The 25,699-nt window shown below is 39.9% G+C and overlaps 1 protein-coding gene across 1 annotated transcript in view; it reads left to right on the forward strand.

Moving 5' to 3' along the window:
- The window catches only part of TMX4 (thioredoxin related transmembrane protein 4), a 275,350-nt gene that overhangs the window by 112,675 nt on the left and 136,976 nt on the right, over positions 1-25,699 (forward strand). Inside the window, exon 5 of the mRNA XM_053712168.1 lies at positions 9,337-9,382. Coding sequence (XP_053568143.1) covers positions 9,337-9,382 — 46 coding nt within the window. The remainder of the gene's footprint in view (positions 1-9,336; positions 9,383-25,699) is intronic.

The following is a 25,699-nucleotide window of genomic DNA, read 5'->3' on the forward strand; positions in this document are numbered from 1 at the left end:
TGCCGCTTTCACCTTAAAAACATCTCTAAAATTAGACACTTCCTTACACAAGACACAACTAAGATTTTAATCCACTCTCTCATTCTTTCCTGCCTTGATTACTGCAACTCTGTCCTCTCTGGTCTCCCCACCTGCCGCCTAGCTCCTTTACAATCCATAATGAATGCCTCTGCCAGACTCATCTTCCTTACACGTCGCTCTTCATCTGCTGCGCCTCTCTGCCAATCCCTTCACTGGCTTCCTCTTGCCTCTAGGATCAAACACAAAACCCTCACTCTGACATACAAAGCCCTCAACTGCACTGCTCCCCCCTACATCTCAGACCTTGTCTCCAGATACTCTCCCTCCCGTCCCCTTCGCTCTGCTCATGACCTCCTACTCTCCTCCTCTCTTGTCACCTCATCACACTCCCATTTACAGGACTTCTCCAGACTGGCTCCCATCTTGTGGAACTCTCTGCCTCGCTCCATAAGACTCTCTCTTCTAGTTTTAAAAGCTTCAAGTGCTCCCTAAAGACTCTACTGTTCAGGGACGCATACAAACTACGCTAACCTTTCCTAATACCAGTTCCTCTCCTCCACTGCAATCCCCTGAACCCTCTTAGCATATAAGCCTAATAGTCCAGCTGTTTGTGGATCACCTTCTTAAGAGATGACTACAACAGTGCAACTCTTGGCAGGGCCCTCTACCATATAATTGTTTTGTTGTACTCCCCCTTTGTTTATAGCGCTGCGGAATCTGTTGGCGCTCTACAAATAACCGATAATAAAATAATAAGATCCATGTTGGTTCCCACAGAGCTTCTGTAGGTAGTGCAAGAGAAATCTTCAGTGTGGAGAACGGTGTCATGCTACAAGCAGCATTGAGGTATGTTTAATCTTTTATTCTGAGGATACTTGGTATATCAGAGCTGGCTGACCTATTTTTTCCCTGCAAGGGAAGGGGTAAGCAGTAGACCTGTACACTGAGGGTGTTACTGAAAATCCTATGTTTATTCATATTGCTTTGACACATGGCTTTGACACTGTATGGGGCTTGACACTGGGAGAGGCAGCTTGACATTTTATATTTTATTAACAACAAAAGTCAGTAGGGCTGCAAGTTTTATTAAAGGATTATAAGGGGACCACATGGCTTATTTTCAAACCGCTTCCCATGCGGTTAATCAGACTGTTAGGACGACGTCCATGATGGGCGGGGCCTATTTTGCACGCTCATACGCGCAGTTTACTCTGACTGAGAAGGCAGCAGGCATTAGCTCCGGTAGGGCCTAAACTTGTGTTCTGTTCACCGGATCGTTGTCGAGCCATGAGTCATTTTGCAGTACCCTGGGGGCAGGTAGGTGCCACAGCAGAGTTGTGGCGAGGTGCAGGGGTCATTTTTTTTTTTAAGATATATTTTTCTGGGGTAAAATGTCTCTTTGAGGGTAATTTCACCTTTTACTTATAGGGTGCAATAATTTTTGGGCCAATTGAATCTTTATATTTAATTGTGTAGCGTTTTTTAACGTTTTAGGCAGTTTGTGAAAAAAATGTGCGATTTTTTTTTTTTTCTTAAAGGCGCAGTACACATTTTTCTAAAAGTTGCTTAAATCAATAAATAAGGTGCTTTACGACTATTGTGGTTATTTCTAGTCTGTTCAACATGTCTGACATTGAGGAAACTAATTGTTCTATGTTTTTAGAAGCCATTGTGGAACCCCCTCTTACTTTGTGTACCTCTTGTACTGAGAGGGCCTTACAATGTAAAAAGCATATTATAAATAAAGAAAGTGTGCCTAAGGATGATTCTCAATCTGAAGAGAATCAGGATATGCCATCTAATTCTCCCCAAGTGTCACAACCTTTAACGCCCACACAAGCGACACCAAGTACCTCAAGTGCGTCTAATTCTTTTACTCTGCAGGATATGGCTGCAGTTATGTCAACTACCCTTACTGAGGTGTTATCTAAGTTACCAATGTTACAGGGTAAACGCAGTAGGTCAGGTATTAATGTGGATACTGAATCCTCTGATGCTTTATTGGCTATTTCCGATGTACCCTCACAGGGCTCTGAGTTGGGGGTCAGGGAATTGTTGTCTGAGGGAGAACTTTCAGACCCAGGAAGTATGTTACCTCAGACAGATTTGGACGTCATGTCCTTTAAATTTAAGCTTGAACACCTCCGTCTGTTACTTCGGGAGGTTTAAGCGACTCTGGATGATTGTGACCCTATTGTAATTCCTCCAGAAAAATTGTGTAAGATGGACAAATATCTAGAGGTACCTACTTACACTGATGTTTTTCCAGTTCCTAAAAGAATTTCGGAAATTATAAAAAAGGAATGGGACAGACCGGGTATACCGTTCTCTCCTCCTCCTAATTTCAAGAAAATGTATCCCATATCAGACACCATTCGGGATTCTTGGCAGTCGGTCCCTAAGGTGGATGGAGCTATTTCTACCCTGGCTAAGCGTACAACTATACCTATTGAAGACAGTTGTGCTTTCAAAGACCCTATGGGTAAGACGTTAGAGGGTCTTCTAAAGAAATTATTTATTCATCAGGGTTAACTTTTACAACCAACAGCTTGCATTGTTCCAGTTACAACTGCAGCATCTTTTTGGTTTGATGCTCTAGAAGAGTCTCTGAAGGTTGAGACCCCTTTAGAGGACATTTTAGATAGAATTAGGGCTCTCAAGCTACCCAATTCTTTTATTACAGATGCTGCCTTTCAAATTGCTAAGTTGGCGGCGAAAAATGCAGGATGTGACATTTTAGCGCGTAGAGCGTTATGGTTAAAATCATGGTCTGCTGATGTGTCATCCACATCTAAGCTCTTAGCTATTCGTTTCAAGGGTAAGACCCTATTCGGGCCTGAGTGGAAGGAAATAATTTCTGACATTACTGGAGGTAAAGGTCACGCCCTATCTCAGGATAAGTCTGTTCGTTCCTTTCGAAACTTTAAAGGAGTACCCTCTGCTTCTTCTTCCTCCACAAAGCAGGAAGGGAATTTTGCTCAATCCAAGTCCGTCTGGAGACCCAACCACACTTGGAACACAGGTAAACAACCCAAGAAGCCCGCTGCTGCTACAAAGACAGCATGAAGGGGCGGCCCCCGGTCCGGGTCCGGATCTAGTAGGGGGCAGACTTTCCTTCTTTACCCAGGCTTGGGTAAGAGATGTTCAGGACCCCTGGGCACTGGAAATCGTGACCAACGGGTATCAACTGGAATTAAAAAAAATGCTCCCAAGGGGGAGATTTCTTCTTTCTCAATTGTCTGTAAACCAGATAAAAAGAGAGGCGTTCTTACGTTGTGTAAGAGACCTCTCTACTATGGGAGTAATTCGTCCCGTTCCAAGATTAGAACAGGGAGAGGGATTTTACTCAAATCTTTTCATAGTTCCCAAAAAAGAGGGAACGTTCAGACCTATTTTAGACCTTGAGAGTCTAAACAAGTTTCTCAGAGTTCCATCCTTCAAGATCGAGACTAGCCAAACAATTTTACCAATGATCCAGGAGGGTCAATATATGACTACCATGGACTTGAAGGATGCATACCTTCATATTCCTATCCACAAGGATCATCATCAGTTCCTAAGGTTTGCCTTCCTGGACAAACATTTTCAGTTTGTGGCTCTTCCTTTCGGGTTGGCCACAGCACCCAGGATCTTTACAAAGGTTCTAGGGTCCCTTCTTGCAGTTCTCAGACCGCGGGGCATAGCAGTGGCTCCTTATCTGGATGATATTTTAATTCAGGTGTCGACTTATCATCTAATGAAATCTTATACAGACACAGTGTTGTCCTTTCTGAGAACTCACGGATGGAAGGTGAACCTAAAAAAGAGTTCACCAACTCCACGGCCAAGGGTTCCCTTCTTGGGAACTCTGATAGACTCTGTAGACATGAAGATATTTCTGACGGAGATCAAAAAATCAAAAATTCTAAATACTTGCCGAGTCCTTCATTCCAATCCTCGGCCATCAGTGGCTCAGTGTATGGAGATAATTGGATTAATGGTAGCGGCAATGGACATCATTCCGTTTGCTCGATTTCATCTCAGACCACTGCAGTTGTGCATGCTCGGACAGTGGAATGGGGACTATGCGGATTTATCTCCTCAGATCAATCTGGATCAAGAGACCAGAGACTCTCTTCTTTGGTGGTTATCGCCGGATCATCTGTCCCAGGGGATGTGTTTCCGCAGACCCTCGTGGGTGATAGTGACAACGGACGCCAGCCTACTGGGCTGGGGTGCATTCTGGAATTCCCTGAAGGCTCAGGGTGTATGGACTCAGGTGGAGTCTCTACTTCCAATCAATATTCTGGAATTGATAGCAATCTTCAATGCGCTTCAGGCGTGGCCTCAGTTGGCTTCGGCCAAATTCATCAGATTCCAGTCGGACAATATCATGACTGTGGCTTATATCAATCATCAGAGGGGATGAGGAGTTCCTTGGCGATGATAGAAGTATCCAAGATAATTCGATGGGCGGAGGCCCACTCTTTTTATCTGTCGGCAATCTACATCCCAGGAGTAGAAAACTGGGAAGCGGATTTTCTAAGTCGACAGACTTTTCATCCGGGGGAGTGGGAACTCCACCCGGAGGTGTTTGCTTCACTGATTCTCCGTTGGGGCAGACCGGAATTGGATCTGATGGCATCTCGATAAAATGCCAAGCTTCCAAGATACGGATCCAGGTCAAGGGATCCTCAGGCCGAACTGATAGATGCCTTGGCAGTGCCTTGGTCGTTCAGCCTAGCTTATGTGTTTCCACCGTTTCCTCTCCTTCCTTGCGTGATTGCTCGGATCAAACAGGAGAGAGCTTCAGTAATTCTAATCGCGCCTGCGTGGCCACGCAGGACTTGGTATGCTGATCTAGTGGACATGTCCTCTCTGCCACCGTGGAAACTTCCATTGAGACAGGACCTTCTCATTCAAGGGCCTTTCCAACATCCAAATCTGCAGCTGACTGCTTGGAGATTGAACGCTTGATTTTATCTAAGCAGGGATTCTCCGATTCGGTCATCGATACTTTTATACAGGCACGTAAACCTGTCACTAGAAAGATCTATCATAAGATATGGCGTAAATATCTTTTTTGGTGTGAATCAAAGGGCTACTCATGGAGTAAAGTTAGAATTCCCAGGATTCTGTTTTTTCTCCAAGAAGGATTATCAGCGAGTTCCTTAAAGGGACAGATTTCTGCTTTGTCAATTTTGCTACACAAACGTTTGGCAGATGTTCCAGAGGTTCAGTCTTTTTGTCAGGCTCTAACCAGAATTAAGCCTGTATTTAGACCAATTACTCCACCTTGGATTTTGAATTTAGTTCTTCGAGTTCTTCAAGGGGTTCCGTTTGAACCCATGCATTCCATAGATATTAAACTGTTATCTTGGAAAGTTTTGTTTTTGGTTGCTATTTCTTCTGCTCGTAGAGTTTCTGAGCATTCAGCATTACAATGTTATTCGCCTTATCTTATCTTTCATTCTGAAAAGGTGGTTTTGTGTACCAAACCTGGATTCCTTCCTAAGGTTGTTTCAAATAAGAATATTAATCAGGAAATTGTTGTTCCTTCCTTGTGTCCTAATCCTTCTTCTAAGAAGGAGCATCCGTTACATAACCTGGACGTGGTCCATGCCTTGAAGTTTTACTTGCAGGCGACTAAGGATTTCCGTCAATCATCTTCATTATTCATTGTTTATTCTGGAAAGCGTAGGGGTCATAAAGCTACGGCTACCTCTTTCTTTTTGGCTGAAGAGTATCATTCGCCTGGCATATGAGACTGCTGGACAGCAGCCTCCGGAAAGAATTACGGCTCATTCTACTAGGGCTGTGGCTTCCACATGGGCTTTTAAAAACGATGCTTCTGTTGAACAGATTTGCAAGGCTGTGACTTGGTCGTCTCTTCATACTTTTTCAAAATTTTACAAATTTGATTCTTTTGCTTCTTCTGAGGCTGTTTTTGGGAGAAAAGTTCTTCAAGCATGGGTGGTTTCCGTTTAGGTCTCTGTCTTGTCCCCCCCTTTCATCCGTGTCCTGTAGCTTTGGTATTGTATCCCACAAGTAAGGGTGAAATCCGTGGACTCGTCGTATCTTGTAGAAGAAAAGTAAATTTATGCTTACCTGATAAATTAATTTCTTCTACGATACGACGAGTCCACGGCCCTCCCTGTCATTTTTCAGACAGATTTAAATTATATTTTTTGTAACTTCAGTCACCTCTGCACCTTTTAGCTTTTCCTTTCTCTTCCTAAACCTTCAGTCGAATGACTGGGGGTGGAGGGAAGGGAGGAGCTATATATACAGCTCTGCTGTGGTGCTCTTTGCCACTTCCTGTTAGCAGGAGGTTAATATCCCACAAGTAAGGATGAAATCCGTGGACTCGTCGTATCGTAGAAGAAATTAATTTATCAGGTAAGCATAAATTTACTTTTTTTCCTGGTTGAGAAGTTTATTTGTTTGCTTTTCAGACTGCGGGGCTGCAGTCTCCTGAGAGAGTTATGGCTCATTACACGAGGGCTCATTTGTGTTCTCTTGCTTTGGTATTGGTTCCGAACAGTAATTGATGATGTTGTGGACTCACCATATCTTAGGAAAGAAAACTAAATTTATGCTTACCTGATTTATTTATTTCCAGATATGGTGAGTCTACCTGCCCTTTTTATAAGACAGTCATTTTTGACTAAACGTCAGGCACCTCTACACCTTTGTGTTACTACTTTTTCTCCATTACCTTCAGTCAAATGACTGGGGTTTGTGGGAAGGGAAGTGACACTTAACAGTTTAACTGTGGTGCTCTTTGCCTCCTCCTGCTGGCTAGGAGTGATATTCCCAACAGTAATTTAATGATGTTGTGGACATATCCGGAAATAGAGAAATTTATCAGGGAAGCATAAATTTTGTTTTTCATGGTGTTTCTTCACATGATTATTCCTGGCATTTGTTTTGGATTCCTAGGATTCTCCAGTTTCTTCAGGATGGTTTGGATTAAGGATTTTGTTACAAGGTAATTAATCTGGATGAGTTTAATTGGTTAGATTGTCAATACCAGTTTGATTAGCTATTGCGCTCACAATTAGTTAAACTTAATCTACAACATTGACAGTTTTTTTCCTCTCCAAGTTTAAATTAATATAATCAGGTGACCTCTTTCTTGAAATTCTTATCAGGGGGCTATTTATCCCAAAAGGTATACACCAAGCACTCTCCCACCCACATTAAACGATAATATATGAATAGTGCTTTTAAGTATATACAATTTCACCAGAATTTAAGTGTTTTTATTAGTAATTGTGTGGGCAGCTAACCAGATACCCACCTGCATGTAGCTGTCTTTTTACTAGTTCATATTTAAAAGTTATATTTTAATTCCATTTAGCTCCTTATATTCACATTACTTGTGTTTAGAGGCATAACTTTTTTTTTTCCATCCCACTCTAGAGATGGTTTGTTGTTAAAATAAGTTAATATATACCTATGCACAACCACCCTTGGTCTGCAGGTCCAAGGAAAGATTGTTTAATCTTGGACTGGAATCTATTATTTCCACTGTTTAAACAGTGGCAAGGAATCCTTTTTACCCCAGGGTAAGAAATCTAGATCTAAGGGTAAACCCAATAATCGTTTTTGCTTCTTTTGTTGGCCCAGAAACCAAAATTCTTTTTCCTCCCAGAAATTAGATTCCACAAAGTTTAACTGGTAAGCAGTAATATTAAATATTTTCAGCTGAAAATGGTCAGTTCCCAAGTCACCCATTTTTGTCTGATTAATTGATTTCAGATGTATAGCCGACTGGGTTGCAGACTGTGTGATGCAAATCAAAGAATATTTCTCTAATAGCTTACCATAAACCCTTATAGCCTGTGATTTGTTCACCCTCCTAGAACAATTTTCAACCTTTCCACTGTGTATCAGCATTTAAGCTTTCCTATTTATCAACATTGTAGTGCAATTATATGTTTAAACCTAGCCACTGGTCACTAGGTGCCTGTCTTTAAGTAACTTTGCAACAACTTTTCTGACAATAAGTTTAACTCATTGTTATGCTGTAATGGTGAAATTTGGGAAACTGGTAGTTATCATAGAACAATCTACCTATAGTTTGAATATATTAGACAGCTTAACATAATATATGTTAAAAATCAGCCAGGAGCATCTAGATTTCCTACATTCAAATATAGTATATGTACAACATATTTAGTTTTTTTTTTTCTTCAGGCTTTTCCCAGACAAATGTGGAAGTCGACAAATAATAAAAAAAAAAAAAACATTGCCAAAAATCAATTTAGCATTCCAGTGTGTTTAATCATAGTTTATTAAAGTTTCCCAAAAAGCATAAAGGGCCATGATACCCAAATATTGAAACACTTGAAAGTGATGTAGCATAGCTGTAAAAAGCTGACTAGAAAATATAACCTGAACATCTCTTTGTAAAAAGAAAGATTTTACCTCAAAATGTCCTATTGTAAAGGACTTTAAGTAGAAAATCAGTATGCCTACCCCGGGACATGCAAGGGAGCGAGCCTCATGCACACTAATGCTATTTGCCTATTCAGTTTAAGGAACTTGACTGTGAAATCTCATGAGATCACAGTAAGAGTTCATGACCTCAGCACTGCTGATGCTGATTGGCTGCTATTCATTTCTTCCTGAGCAGTAACTGAAGTATAACTTTTTACACAGCACTTACTCTGGTGCGCTAAAGAAGTTGTGACATAAAATATTTTCCTTTTTTACATAGCAATTCTCAGGTGATATTTTCCTGTCAGCTTTTTATAGTTATGCTGCATCACTTTATGTTATACTACATCACTTTGAGTATTATGTCCCTTTAATTGATTACTAATGTGCAATTAGCCTTTTACCCTTATAATTTTGTGTCAATATACTATACAATGTATTTATTTTTTTATAATGTTCAATTTAGTAAAAGGAAGACTCTGATCACTTCCATGAGGAAGGTATGCATGCATACTGTCTACTACCAAATCAGCAGTTGATTGCATGCACGGGAAGTTATTGATAGTCACTGACATTTTAAAACCAGCATTTTTGAGAAATCCTGCTCATAAAATGTTGAATATAGTGCATTTTAAATTTGCCATCATGTGCCCATTTCTGTGTTTTTGTTTTTATACATCAACCTATGAAATAACCTCAATACTGCAGACTATTAAAGATTACATTAACTTTTTCTGTTACTTTGCAGCAAAATAAATAAACCATGTTTTGTGCCTGCATTTCTCATATTAAATATTTAAATGACTTTGTGGGGCTATGAATGATCATATACATATTGATTGAGCCTGCTGTATATAGACAAATAACATGTCTTCCATCTGTTATTTTTAGGATGTCTGGAATGGCAGGTCTCTTTCATCTGTCTGGGTGGATCCGGGTAAGTGTTTTTTTAGTTAGTAAATTATTACATTTGCTATGCTAACCAAATGGGATCATTCAATGTGTGTTAAATACATTTTGTTTTTAATGACCACTTGGCTTATTCTTATTTTTAGAATACATTTCTAATAAACCTATCATGACTTTGTATCATTGTTTTTTGTTGAATGTTGCGTTTTTTTTATGATCACTGCTCCACCTGCTGTGCATAGTTGGATAAGCAGCTTGTAGAATGTGTTATTACAATTGCTCTTTGCTTGCAAATTGCAACATATTGTTAATGCTTCTTTTAAGAGTGTTTCTGAAAGATACCTATGTAGAATAATAAAGCATTTTATCTTGCCTTCTGTGTTTATTGCTTAGTTTAAAATTGTTAATGATCAACTTAAATCAGGCATATATAGATAATTGAAATGAATTACATTTTTTTGGAGGTGAACTATCTACAGCAGGGGTCTCAAAGTACCGACCCGCGGGCCAATCCCAGCCCAGGAACCGGTTACAATACAGCCCGCCAATGATTCACCAGAATAGAGCTATTTATAAAAAAAAAATTGCTTTTTTTTTTTTTTGTCAAGTTAGTATGATGACATTGTGGTGGTGGTGGTGGTGGGGGGGGGTTGGAGCTGCAAGTAGACAGAGGATGGCAACATCACGTGGGGGTGGGTGGGGGCGGAGCTGTAATCTTAGTTAAGCCCCTGAGTGCGCCGAGAGACAGAATTGGCCCCATAGCAGCAGGGTGTGCAAGTAGAGGAGCGAGTGAGCAGTAGAAGAGCGGTTTGTTTCTTTGGCCGGGGGATGTAGTGTCACTGTCAGTTGGACTGTGGCTCAATCTGAGCATAAGCGGCCCTCATGGGAAAAGAAAACTTGATAGATATGTAGCAAAAAAGAGGATTAAATAAACTAGCGCTTAAGAGTTAATATCCCTTGCCTTCTTCTCCTACTATCTACTTCCCAGATAGAAAGGTGTATAAAGTGAAAAAGTTGTGGAGATTAGGCGCTAAATCTGAAAAAGGGATAAGGGTGTGTATGGAAGTTGTTAGCTAAATATGTAGAAAAAACTAAAACTTTGACAGGGTAAGTGAAAAATTATTTTACAATTTATTTTCAAAATAAAAACATGATAATACCAAGATAAAATAAATCACAATCCCTAAGTGTTGCAATATCAATCCATAAAATTTCTAAAAATTTGAATATACATTTGTTTTATACACCAATAAAAAGGTTTATCTGCTCTTTCGTTTTCTATATTTTGTTCAAAGATATTAGGTAGAATGTATTCTTTTACTTCAACACAATTAGTAATCTCGGTCTCTATTTGATATTTTATATCTATATTTCATCAACTTAAAAATACAAATATGTAGCAAAAACTAACAAGTAGTTAAAACAATTTAAATGCAAGGCTGATTATAAATGGTGTCCCCACAATGGCTGTTTACTTATATTGGTTGTAATTCTGCGTATCTAAAAAGTCCATTAAAGCACTTATAAGTGTAATTGTAGGTAAATCACTGAGGGCTGTGTTCTTTATCCTTATATTTATGTTGTGATAAATTACGGTTTCAAAGTTACCCCTTTGTATCCTCAGTGAGCTTAATTTGTGGAGATGAAATGTTCCAAACAGTGTTTAGGGGTGATTTTCTTACCCTCCCTTGTGAGCTGGCGAAACATGTTGATATTTGTGTGAACACCAAGAAAGAAAAGCCCGTTTTTTCCTGCGTACAGAAGTACTTAAGTGCAAGAGATTGAGAAACTACAAACAGAAAAGCTAACTTTCGCAAGTTACAGAAACAAAGGGATTATCTAAAGTTGGGTGCTGGACTCAGAGCACTTTCTACAAGGACCAGTGACGTAAGACAGCCCATTTACCGGAACTTCTTTCTCAGGTAATCCCTTGAGGACACGGAGTATAAGCCGGTCGACTGTGAACGGTAATAGCCCACAACCGAGGGTGTGCCCTAGGAGCGTTACCAACGGAGACAAGGTAACACAAAGGGAAATCACCTACCGGAACCGCTTGCCTGAGAGTCAAACTGAGGACACATAGAAACCGCCGGGAAGCCGTGAGTAGTAACAGCTCACAAGGGAGGGTAAGAAAATCACACAGCCCTCAGTGATTTACCTACAATTACACTTATAAATGCTTTAATGGACTTTTTAGATATGCAGAATTACAACCAATATAAGTAAACAGCCATTGTGGGGACACCATTTATAATCAGCCTTGCATTTAAATTGTTTTAACTACTTGTTAGTTTTTGCTACATATTTGTATTTTTAAGTTGATGAAATATAGATATAAAATATCAAATAGAGACCGAGATTACTAATTGTGTTGAAGTAAAAGAATACATTCTACCTAATATTTTTGAACAAAATATAGAAAACGAAAGAGCAGATAAACCTTTTTATTGGTGTATAAAACAAATGTATATTCGAATTTTAGAAATTTTATGTATTTATTGTTGCAACACTTAGGGATTGTGATTTATTTTATCTTGGTATTATCATGTTTTTATTTTGAAAATAAATTGTAAAATAATTTTTCACTTATCCTGTCAAAGTTCTAGTTTTTTCTACTTATTTAGCTAACAACTTCCATAGACACCCTTATCCCTTTTTCAGATTTAGCGCCTAATCACCACAACTTTTTCACAAAAGAAAACTTGACCAGTGGCCCCAAGGTAAGTTGAGTTTGATACTCTGATCTGCAGTTTAATTGGGTAATTCATATTTGATCAATTTTCATCTGTACTAGAAGGAGAAAAATGATTACCTTAAAAGTATATGAAACTATAAAAAAAAAAAAAAATCCCTTTAAAAATAAAGCTTGTTAAGTGACCATTATTTCAGCAAATACCTTCTTGTATTAATTATTTGCGGGGGCTACCTGGGTAGGAGCCGGGACCAAGTATCTTCTAATGTGCATTCTTTAAAGCAACAAGCTACATCACAAACTGAGCTACGGAGGCCTGTTAGGAATAAAAGAATTTAGCGTTTTAGTGAATCAGCTGTCTCTGAGCAAGCTGGTGGAAAGTTTACATACATAAAATGTACAGACATATCCAATACTGGGTTATATATATTATAAATACCTTGTTAAAAATCCAATTGTGTTTTTACAAAATTGTGAGTAAAATAAACAGCACTTCAGTCAAACTTCTTTTACACGTGATTGGTTGGACACATATGCATAGCATATACTATAGTGACAAGCACTACAAAACTTTTAACCAGTGCTGCGCAAAAAAAAAAGATTTACGCATGCGCAATACTTGCATTTACTAATGGAAACTGCATTTTTCAACGGAGGTTGTACACATGAGTTAGATTTAGAATCAGACTGCGCATGCTCATTACCATTATAAATATTTTAATCATATGCATATAGATTACAGTGATTAGCCGGACCAATTCCTCACGGTCCATATTATTTTGTGGGCTGTCTTGCAAACGGATAACGGCACATCTTTTATTTAATTTTATAACCCTTAGAAGCTCTTGTTTTTTGCTAACTTATTAGGTTTTATTGGTTTTACTTGGGTGAAACTGAAGGTGTTTTTATCAAGTACTTTTAAAGTAGTGTTTTATAGTCCTTTACTTATAGAAAATGAAAACATTTTATTTAAGTAAAGAATTGTAACTAATACCTTAAATAAAACTATTTTAAATTGTAATTATTAAGTAAAACTATAACATATTAAATTTCTTTCTATAGGATAGAGAGTCCACAACATCATTCCAATTACTAGTGGAATATTCAACTCCTGGCCAGCAGGAGGAGGCAAAGAGCACCCCTGCAAAGCTGTTAAGTGTAACTTCTCTTACCCATAATCCCCAGTCATTCTCTTTGCCTTTGTCAATGAAGGATGTGCGAAGATGGTGTCTGAAGATATTTAATCCTTTTATTGGTACATTTTCCGGCAAGCAAGGATTAGGGGCTATGCTGTGTCCATGTCAATCTCTTTAGTAAGAGTAATGGTGGCTATTAGCAGTTAGAAAGTGGGGCAAGGTTGTCTTTGCTTTATTTCTAACATTATTACTACCCCTTCATAGAAAGCCAGGGTTGATTACTCTGTTCTTTCTTTTTCTTCTCTGATACTGCAGTGTCTATTATACCTAATGAAGCTGTTCCTGCCCTGCAGCTGGATCCACAGGTAAGTGTGTTAGCCTTCTAGGTACTGAAGGACAATACTTTGGAGGTTAATTCCTCTAGTGGATGATCATATGAGACATATTATGGCCTTTAGGGGTTAATTCTTGGGCAGCCTGGCAGGCACTGATTTTTTGAAACATTAATTGTCCCCTTTTTTATTAGAGAGACTGGCTGAAGGACTTTTTAGGGTCTATAGCACAATGACACTGAGAATAATTTACTTAACGTTGTGTGAACTTTGTTATTGACATTAGGCTAACAGTGCAGAGATGATACTACGTTAGAGGTGTGTTAAGCTCTGTCATTAGTGTTTTAATGAGCGGACTGAATCGTGCACTTTTTCAGTGGCGCAGTTTAATTTCTGTCCGATTACGTGACCTCCAATCTTCGGTTTGTATTCATTGAGAGCGGAGTGAATAGCCTATGTGTATATTTTAGAGCTCTGTGTATAAACAATTGCATGTTGGAGCTATAGTAATTATCTACTGATCCGGATCACAGCTTTCCCGGGCTAACAGCCATTTCTGACAGCAGATTTGCAGACTGTGAGAGACTACTTACTTTTAGTAGTATCAACTCTGGTCCTGGTGCGGCAAGATCTCCTCAGCTAGTCTGAGGTATAGGGGTGTGAGGGTTTTTGATTGGAAGTTCCTTAAATATCATTTAGCATACTTTGAAAGGTTTTGAGTAATTGTCTCTTTTCTTAAAGTGAAATAATGGTTCCTTTTTATTTTTCTCTACTATTGGGGACTTTTTCAGCTATGGACACTGACCAAGATTCTGTTAATCTGAATAAATGCTTAAAATGTTAAGAGGCCCAAATAGTTTTGCCTATGCAATTCTGTTCCTCATGTTTAGCTAAGACTCTAAAATACAAAGATAAACTATTGCCTTCTGAGCCAATTGTCTCTCAGGATATGCCATAGCTTTCTCCTTAAATGTTCCAAGCCTTAGTGGTTTCACATACAGTGCCCTGCAGTTCCTCTCAACTTCCTGGGGGTGTTTATTTGCCAGGAGATTTTTCTGCACAGATAATGTCTGCGGTGTCTGCAGCTTTATCTGCTTTCCCTACTACGGGTAAGCATAAGAGGACATATTTCTGCTGGTAAGGTTTCTGACCCTTCTAAATCTGTGTTGGTCAACCTTTCCCAAATGTCTGAGGAGGAGGATACTTCAATAGCTTCTGAAGGTGAAATCTCACTCTGACATGATGGGGACATTTCTTCAGAATAGGAAGAAGTTAATTTCAGATTTAAGCTTTAACGTGTACTGTTGCTTCTGAAGGAGGTTCTATCTACTTTGATCGACTCTGACCCTTCGGTTTCTGTCAACTCTATGAAGACTACTAAATTTAATAGAGTTTATAATTCTCACTCAGTGGCACCCTATGGCAAGTATTTCTAGAGTTGCGGGTGGAGCATCTTATTGGTGTAACTCCTTGTCTGATCTGATATCAGAGGAGATTACAATAGAGGAGATCCAAGATAGGATCAAAGCTCTTAAACGGGCCAATACCTTTATCTGTGATGCTAACATGCAGGTAATTAGACTGAGAGCTAAGCTGTCTAGCTTTACTTTTCTAGCTCGTAGAGCTCTATGGTTACAATCCTGGTCGGCTGATGTAACTTCAAAAGCCAAGCTTTTGTCTTTACCTTATAAAGGTAAGACTTTATTTGGCCCTGGTCTGGCTGAAATTATTTCTGAAATTACGGATGGAAAGGACTCTAAATCAGCATGAAGGCTGCCCCCAATCTGATTTTTGATCAAGTGGGGGGCAGGCTTTCCTTTTTTTGACAGACTTGGATATGCGATGTCCCAGATCTGTGGGTTACAAAATAGGATTCAAGTCTTGCCCTCCAAGGGGCAGATTTATGCTGTCAAGACTCTCCTCAAACAGGTAAAGAGGGAGGCCTTCTTAAATTGTGTAGAGGACCTATACTCCCTGGCAGTTATTGTTCCAGTCCCTCTAGAGGAACAAGGTCAAGGATTATATTCCAATCTATTTTTGTTTCCCAAAAAGGAGGGAACTTTCCATCCCATCCTGCCTCAACAAATTCTTTGGGGTTCCGTCCTTCAAGATGGAAACTATTTGTTCCATTTTTCCATTTGTTCAGGAAGGTCAGTTCATAACAACCATAGACCTGAAGAACGTGTATTTACATGTTTCCATTCACAGGGATAATGACCAGTTTCTAAGGTTTGCCTTTCTGGACAAGCATTTCCAGTTTGTGGCACTTTTGTTTAGTCTTGCCACGGCTCCCAGAATATTCACAAAGGTTCTGGGGGCTCTATTTGCAATGATCAGATCCCAGGTAATTGCTGTGGCACCTTATCTAGATGACATCTTGGTTCAGGCATCATCTTTTCAACTAGAATAATCTCATACAGAGATGTTGTTGTCTTTTCTACGTTCCCACGGGTGGAAAGTGAATCTGGAAAAGAGTTCTCTAGTTCCAGCTACAAGACTGTGTTTCCTAGGGACAATTATACATTCCCTGTCCATGAATATTTTCCTGACGAATGTCAGAGAATTCATACTTCTTGCCATTCTCTCCAGTCTGCTATTCATCCATCAGTGGCTCAATGCATGTAGGTGATTGGTCTTATGGTGGCTTCCATGGACATCATTCCTTTTGTTCGGTTCCATCTACGACCTCTGCAGCTTTGTATGCTCAGTTAATAGAACGGAGACCACTCCGATTTATCGCAGAGGATAAATCTGGATCCCCTAACAAGAAGTTCTCTATCATGGTGGATTCACAGGAACATCTGTCTCGGGGCACTTGCTTCCTGAGACCTGGGTAATTTTGAGTACGTACAGGTCCTGTGATCTTGGGAAGAGTCTTCTCTTCCCATAAACATCTTGGAGTTGAGAGCAATCTTCAATGCCTTGACAGCTTGGCCTCAATTACCTTTAGTTTGGTTTATCAGATTCCAGTCGGACAACATCACCTCAGTGTCTTACATCAACCACCAGGGAGGAACTCTGAGTTCCTTGGCCATGAAGGAGGTAACTCGCATTCTGCAGTGGGTAGAAGCTCACAATTATCTCCTATCTACCATCCACATTCCAGAAGTGGACAATTGGGAAGCGGATTTTCTGAGCAGACAGACTTTTCATCCCGGGGAGTGGGCTCTCCATCCAGAAGTGTTCTCAAGGATGAACCCTCAGGTCGGGGGTTCCGGTGTTGGATTTGATGGCGTCTCGTCAAAATGCCAAGCTTCCAAAGTACGGATCAAGGTCAAGAGATTCTCAGGCTGCTCCGATAGATGCACCGATGGTTCGGTCTAGTATACCCGTTTCTTCCGTTTGCTCTCCTTCCACAAGTCATTGCTCATATCAAACAGGAAAAAGAGTCTTTGATTCTCATAGCTCCTGTTTGGCCTTGCAGGATCTGGTTCGCAGATCTGGTGAAGATGTCATCTCTTCAACCTTGGAGGTTACTTTTGAGGAATGACCTGCTAGTTCAGAGTCCATTCCTCCATCCAAATCTAGGTTCTCTGAAGCTTACTGCTTGGAGATTAAACGCCTAGTCCTGTCTAGACGTGGTTTTTCTGAAGCGGCCATTGATACTATGGTTCAGGCTCATAAACCTTTTTCTCGCAGGATTTACCATAAGGTATTGCATAAATACCTTTTTTGGTGCGAATCTAAGGGTTTCTCCTGGACCCGGGTGAGGATTCCTCAGATTTTATCCTTTCTTCTGGAAGGCCTTACTCTGAAGGGTCAGATTTCTGCACCGTCTTTTATTTTGCACAAGCGTCTGGCAGATGTTCAAGCTTTTGTTCAGACTCTGGTCAGAATCAGGTCTATGTTTAAACCTGTTTCTCCTCCTTGGAGCCTTAACCTAGTTCTTAAACTTTTGCAGCAGGCCCTGTTTGAGCCGATGCATGTTATTGATATAAAATTTGTTATCTTCGAAGGTTTTGTTTCTCCTTGTTATTCTGAGCTTTCAGCTCTGCAGTGTGATTTCCCTGTACCTTATTTTTCATTCAGATAAGGCGTTCCTTCGTGCTAAATTGGGGTTTCTACCTAAGGTGGTGTAGGATCGAATCATTAATCAGAAAATTGTTGTTCCTTTTTGTCCTAATCCTTCTTCTCATAAGGAATGTCTTTTGCATAACCTGGATGTTGTGGGTGCTCTATAATTTTTACTTAAAAGCTACTAAAGATTTTCGGCAGTCTTTTGCCCTTTTCATTGTTTTCTCTGGAAAGAGTAAGGTTTAGAAGGCCACTTCTACTACTACTACTACTACTACTACTACTACTACTACTACTACTACTACTACTACTACTACTACTACTACTACTACTACTACTACTACTACTCTTTCCCTCTGGTTAAGAAGTATGATTCGTTGTGCTTAGGAGACTCCTGGACAGCAGCCTCCTGAGAAAATTATGGCTCATTCCACTAGGGCTGTCTACTCATTCTGGGCTTTAGAAAATGAAGCTTCTGTGGAACAAATTTGCAAGGCGGCAACATGGTCCTCTTTGCATTTTTTTTTTTTAAATCTCTTGTTTTATTTTTAGCATGCTGAGTTTGTAGTTTTAACAAAATAAAGACTTTTGTTTCCTTTTTTCCCTCTGTATGTCATCCATGTACTCTTTAATTTTGTTTCCTGGTAACCTTACCTTTTTTTTTTTTTTGTATGAAACGGGGCATACAATAATGTCGGTAAAAAAACAAAAACTGTACAGTGAGATTGTTTTCAAACATAATCTGAATATATACTAGACAGGGTAATCAAAATCTGTTGAACTGACAATGTTAAGTAATATAGGGTAACATACATCAAGCCCATTGTACTATAAACCCTCTAAATGAAACATGAGCCCACTTTTGGACCTGTAATATTACCTAAAATTTGAAGCTATAGAGGGCTGAGTAGGAGGCTACTACTTACTTTATATACAGTATACATAACACATACGACATATAATAGTACAAATAATTTAGCTTATGACACTTTATCAAGGTAGTATAATATCAGGAGATTATAGAAGGGGCTCTGCCTGTAATGTAGCTGAAGTAGAACATTTTAATGCTTGAAGTAGGGTCTAGTAACTCTTAAAATTAGGAACTATGTCTGTATAGGTCAGAGGGACTTGTAAATAAGAGAGAGTTGTATGCAACATGTACAGGACCAGACCAAGCATAGGTTACAAATTTTTAGTAAATGGGTGACTCGGCTGCTGCCAGCACAGAAGAAGTTGATTAGTCTTTTGTTGAAATACTATAATTATGCCACAGCAGAGTATCAGCCATTGGTAAAACTGTGACCGCATACTTAGGCCATTCAAGAAGAGAGAAAAAAAAATTGTATAGCCTATATGGGCACATGTTTAAGTTTGTTGAAGCGTGGAACTATGTCTGAAGCTCCAGTAATGATCTCTACAGATATAAAAAGTAGGTATTACACTGCCATAATGTACTTTAGAGTATAAAGAAAGAGGCAGCTGTATAGATTTGTTGTTATGAGCTTTATAGGGATATATGCGTGAAACTATGCTTAAGATGTGAACATACCACAGTGAATATTAGTACATGTGTAGCGCGAGGGACCTGCAAATAGAGAACAAATAGGTGTCCTTAAAAAATAATTAATAAAAGGTAAACCATGTTTTCCTCAGGTGGTTAATTATGCCTCCATTCTATTTATATGCCTCTTATGTGTCTTCATACACTAATTCCGCCATCTACTAGAGGAAATGTATACATATAAAAAATATAGCAGGGGAAAGAATACATGTCATAGATATCACTATATATAAATTGTTGAATATAATAATATAATTATAAGTAGTTGTAAACTAAATAGAATCAGAGATGACCACAGATATACAGCTCAATATAGGAGATATCATAGATGTGGAGTACATCTGTCTAGTTAATGAACATTTGAAGTAGACATTACAGTATGTCTCTGAAGAGGGATACATACTGTTATTTACATTTGCTATATAATCAAACTTATAAGTGGTATAGCATGATTGAAGAATAATGCAAGACATGTACGTATAACAATAGCAGATTGTTTTAATCTCTCTGGTCCTTGTGACGTTGTCAGTCGCTTTGGTGTTAGAACTGTTAGATCGGAGTAGGGGTCAGGTATTCTGACTGCTCTGTTTGGGCATTAACCACGTATCTGGTCTCCGCAGGACCCTTACTTAGGTTGGGAGACCTTGTAGTTGGTTCTTCCTACTTGGTCAGGGGTTGTCCTTCCTTGCCCCGTCTTCTAGTAGGGGAGGAGTTGGTACGCCCTGCTTTCTGAGTTTATTCTCTTGTCCTTTCCAGGGATGTCCTGGTGCTCGTTTGCTAGCTGTCCAGTTGGCTAATTACCATGTGTTGACGTTTAGTCGGACTGCCTACCGATGGAAGCCTGCAGCTTTCGTTTTTTGCATAAACGGATGTTACTATTCCATTTCTGTTCTGCTCTTGAGTTTTTTATGATCTACGGGTTTCTCTGTGCTATTTAGCTGTATTTGGTAAGGTAGTCTTGTTCTACCTTTTGTGCCTTTTGGGACTTTGGTTCTGGTTAAGGTGTTCCTTCGGTTCCTTTTTGAATCCATGTAGGAGGTGGTATGGAATTTTTCCTTTCTTTTGCTCTCCTCCATCGGTAGAGTATTTTATTCGGGACCTTGTCTTCTTGCAGCCTGGTAGCCATTTTTTTAGACTCCATTGCCATAAAGATTTACCTAACAGACAAGAGACGTTGCAAGATTGTCTCCAGCTGTCTTGCCCTCCAATCCTCCTCAAGGTCATCAGTGGCCCGGTGCATGGAGGTGATTGGGCTCATGGTATCCAATATAGATGTCATTCCATTCGCCAGATTCCATCTCCGGCCTCTTCAGCTGTGCATGCTGAGGCAGTGGAACGGCAATCATTCGGACCTGTCCCAACTGATCTCTCTGGACAACGGGTTGAGGGAATCTCACTCTTGGTGGCTCCGTCCACATCCTTCCTCAGACCATCTTGGGAGATTGTGACTACGGACGCGAGTCTCTCAGGTTGAGCAAAGGTTTGGGGTGCCAGAAAGGCTCAGGGCAGGTGGAATCGGAAGGAGTCTCATCTTCCGATCAACATCCTGGAACATCTGGCGATCTTCATCTTCAATGCCCTGGAGCAGGGGTCTCAAACTCAACTTACGTTGGGGCCACTGGTCAAATTTTCTTTTCCCATGGAGGTTGCTTCCAAAATTTCAAACAAAATTAAACTATATATACTGTGTGTGTGTGTATAAATGTATATACACACACACACACACATACAAACACATACAAACACACACACACACATACAAACACACACAAACACAGACACACAGACCCACACATACACACACATACAAAGACCCACACATACACAGACCCCATACACACACACAAAGACCCCACACAGACCTACACACATACAGAAATAGACCCACACATACACACACAGACCCACACAACACCCCACACACCCACACAAACACACACACAGACCCACACAAACACTCACAAACACAGACGCACAAATACACACACCCACACAGACCACCCAGACACACACCCAGACTCGCACATAAACACAAAGACCCCCACACACTCCCATACACAAAACACCCCCCTCACACACAGACCACCCCACACACAGACCCCCACACACATAGACCCCCAAAGACCCACACACACAGACCCCCCACATAGAGACTCCCACAAACAGACCCCCCACACACACAGAGACCCCCCAACACACATACAAGTTATGGCATGATACAGTATTTTTTTATAATACAGGGCTGGATATTTCAGCTTTCAAATTATCCTTATCTTTAACATTGAGTGGGTTAGTAACATCCGTGACTATATTTTTTTTTTATATATTTTTATACACAAACACTTACAGGGGTGGGAAAATATCAGTTTACTAGGTAGGAGAAGAACATTATCAGTCCAGAATCTTAGCTGTGCAGTGTGCAGCCATTTTGTTAGTAGAATGTGAACTTTAATATTTTTTTTAATAATAAAAGCAAGCTACACTACAGACATTCATTTTATACACACAAAAAATCTATTAAGTATAACATCAAGGCAGCACATACCTTGATTAACCTCTTCTGCTACTGCTCCTGCCTGCTTATGCTCAGATCGTCACACAGTCCAACTGACAGTGACACTACACCTCCCTGCCAAAGAAACAAACCGCTCTTCTACTGCTCACTCGCTCCTCTACTTGCACACCCTGCTGCTATGGCGCCAATTCTATCTCTCTGCGCACTCAGGGGCTTAACTAAGATTACAGCTCCGCCCCCACCCACCCCCACGTGATGTTGCCATTCTCTGTCTACTTACAGCTCCAACCCCTCTACCACCACCACATGATGTCGCCATACTCGACAAAAAAAAAGCAATAAATATTTTTTTTTATTATTATTATAAACAGCTATATGCTGGTGTATCATTGGCGGGCCGTATTGTAACCGGTTCGTGTGCCGTAATTGGCCCTTGGGCCGGTACTTTGAGACCCCTGCCCTGGAGGCTTGGTCTCTCCTGGGTCAGTCCAAGTTCATCGGATTCCAGTCAGACAACATTACCTCGATGGCCTCATCAACCACCAGGGGGGAACGAGAAACTCCCTCGCCATGATGGAAGTATCTCGGATTCTGGAGTGGGCGGAAGCCCACAAATGCTCGCTATCAGTGATCCACATCCCGGGTGTGTACAACTGGGAAGCGGACTTTCTCAGCAGACAATCTTTTCATCCGGGGGAATGGTCTCTTCACCCCAAAGTGTTTGCTGAGATTTGCAACAGTTGGGAGATAGATCTCATGGCGTCCAGACTCAACTTCAAACTACCCAGATATGGGTCGCGGTCCAGGGACCCCCAGGCAAAACTGTTAGATGCCTTAGCAGTGCCTTGGAGATTCAACCTAGTGTACATATTTCCACCGTTACCACTTCTACCTCGTGTAGTGGCACGCATCAAACAGGAGCAGGCATCAACTATTATGATTACTCCGCTGTGGCCGTGGAGGACGTGGTTTGCGGATCTAGTGGGGATGTTATCCTCCCCTCCATGGAGGTTGCCCTGTCGCAGGGATCTGCTAGAAGGGGTTTTTCTGAGAGGGTGATTGATACTCTCATTCAAGCCAGAAAGCCGGTCCCCCATCACATCTATCATAAGGTGTGGAAGACCTTCTTGCTCTGGTGTGAATTTCGTGGATATTCCTGGACGGTCGGTAGAAAAGACGCCGCCGCCAGTTCCTTAAGGGGACAGATTTCAGCTCTATCGCTGCTGTTACACAAGAAGCTCGCTGAGTTCCCTGATATTGTTTTTTTTTCAGGCAGTGTCCAGGATCAGGCCTTTGTTTAGACATTCTGCTCCTCCTTGGAGTTTGAATTTGGTTCTGAGGGTTTTGCAAGGGCCTCCATTCGAGCCTATACATTCTCTTGACATTAAGTCTCTGTCTTGGAAGGTTCTTTTTCTACTGGCCATTGCTTTGGCGCACAGAGTGTCTGAATTAGCGGCCTTTCAATGTGAGCCTCCTTACCTAGTTTTCCATGCTGATAAGGCTGTTCTTCGCACTGGACTGGGTTTTCTCTCTAAGGTGGTGTCTGGTCGCAATATTAATCAGGAGATTGTGGTTCCTTCCTTGTGTCCTAAACCACCTTCTTCGAAGGAACAGTTACTTCATAACTTGGATGTGGTTCAAGCTTTGAAATTCTATCTTCAGGCTACAAAGGATTTCAGACAAACTCCAGCTTTGTCGTCTATTTGTGGAAGCAAAAAGGGCAGAAGGCTTCTTCCACTTCCCTGTCTGTTTGGATAAGGAGCATGATTTGTTTGGCTTATGAGACAGTGGGACATAAGCCTCCTCAGAGGAATATGGCTCACTCAACTAGAGCTGTGGCTTCTTCTTGGGTCTTTAAGAATGAGGCCTCTATGGAGCAGATTTGTAAGCCAGCTACTTGGTCCTCCTTACATACTTTTTCTAAGTTTTACAAATTTGCCGTTTTTTGCTTCGGCGGAAGCAGCTTTTTGGAGAACAGTTTTGCAGGCTGTGGTGCCCTCAGAATAGGGTCCGCCTTGTCTTTACCCTCCCGTTTTCATTCAGTCTCCTCTAGAGCTTGGGTATTTGTTTCCCACAAGTAATGAATGAAGCTTTGGACTCTCCTCGTATTTGATGGAAATCATAAATTATGCTTACCTGATAATTTAATTTCCATCGTTACGAGGATAGTCCACAGCTCCCGCCCGATTCTCCGTTGGGCGGACCTACATTTCTTTACTTTTTTCTTCTGGCACCTTTTATACCCTGATAATTCTCCTACTGTTCCTTCTTCCCTCAGCAGATATTTAAGCCTTTGGCTGGGGTGTCTTTGCCTCCTCCTGGTGGCCAGGTTCTGTATTCCCACAAGTAATGAATGATGCCTTGTACTCTCCTCGTAACGATGGAAATTAAATTATCCGGTAAGCATAATTTATGTTTTTTCTATCAGGATCTCATTTCTCTTAAGTTTAACTGTGTGGAGGTTGAATTCCTAGTTTTTAAATATAGAAGTTTCACTAATTCAGTTAACACTCTGATAAACAGCAGGTTATGTTCTTGTGTTTTTATTTTATTCATATTGAAGCATTGTGTTTTTTAAAGGGAAATGCATCACATCCATCTTCTCTTCAGTGTATTTAACAAAAATGCATATCATGTTTGGCAGAATAAAACAGACACGATTGGTATGATTTAATTTGCTATAGTCCTTTTAACAAACTGAACACATGGATGGGGTTGTCTGGGCGTAGAAACCAGTTAAAATAAATTACTGCAATTAAATTAAATAAATACATTTCTAGCCTTTTGATAATTATTTTCTTGCTTATCCCAGAGTCAGATTATGCCAAACTAAACACCCAACAACATTCTTTAAAAAAAAAAACTTGGAATGCTAAAAACCTGAAGCAAGAAGACACAATTCACTCTATCAAGAGCAGACAATATTGCAATCTAGGAGGAAAAAAAAGACACAGGGATAGATATGAACAACAAAAGAATATAGTTATAGTGGTCACTGAAGCCACAACATAAATATACAGAATACCAATATAGTCAATACCATTCACAAAAGGGCCACAGTTAACTAAAAAAGGCAACCTTTATATATAATGTATCCAAAAGTAAAATGCAAAGTATATTTTCTCATTAAATACCCTCTTAAAGGGTCACTGAACCCAAATGTTTTCTATCGTGATTCAGATAGAGCATGCAATTTTAAGCAACTTTCTAATTTACTCCTATTATCAAATTATTTTCATTCTCTTGGTATCTTTATTTGAAATGCAAGAATGTAAGGTTAGATGCCGGCCCATTTTTGGTGAACACACTGTGTTGTTCTTGCTGATTGGTGGGTAAATTCACCTACCAATAAACAAGTGCTTTCCATGGTTCTGAACCACAAAAATAGCTTAGATACCTTCTTTGTCAAATAAAGAAAGCAAGATAATGAAGAAAAATTGATAATAGGAGTAAATTAGAAAGTTGTTTAAAATTGCATGCTCTATCTGACTCACAAAAGAAAGAACTTGGGTTCAGTGTCCCTTTAAGTAAATAAATTAGATAAAACATCTGAAGAGGGTGACTGATAAAGTATAATTGTGGGGAAAAAAGACTATAGTAAAAGAAAATGTGTGAAGCTGAGAAAGTGTCATTAAGATACAATTTACTGTAGCATTTACAGGAAAATGTGAGTTTTCTGAATTATTAATATAAAAATACTCTTGTATTAATAAATGCAGGGGTCATAAAGCGTCAACAATATTAGAAAATTATATATTGTAATATTCCCACTAAACACCTCATCTGAATTTGTTCCCTTCAAATATTGAAATACTCCCTTTCGAAATAAAGTGAAGTTCAGAATGTATGTTTAATACAGAAACGATAAACTGTAACATCTAGAAAACAGATAAGACTGACAGGTTTAATATGGATGGTTCATTGTAAAGCTCTTTCAGTAATAAAAAAAGGATGTCGTTCAATAGACAAAAAATCTGAATAAAATAAAGCTGAAATAATGTTAGAGTAATAAACTCACAGGAAAGAGCAACATAATTCTCAACCATTAGTGAATTTACCAACTAATGCATCAGTTTAAAAGGACAGTGTATACAA

This window comes from Bombina bombina, chromosome 4 (genome assembly GCF_027579735.1).
Source record: "Bombina bombina isolate aBomBom1 chromosome 4, aBomBom1.pri, whole genome shotgun sequence".
In the NCBI taxonomy this organism is placed as follows: domain Eukaryota; kingdom Metazoa; phylum Chordata; class Amphibia; order Anura; family Bombinatoridae; genus Bombina; species Bombina bombina.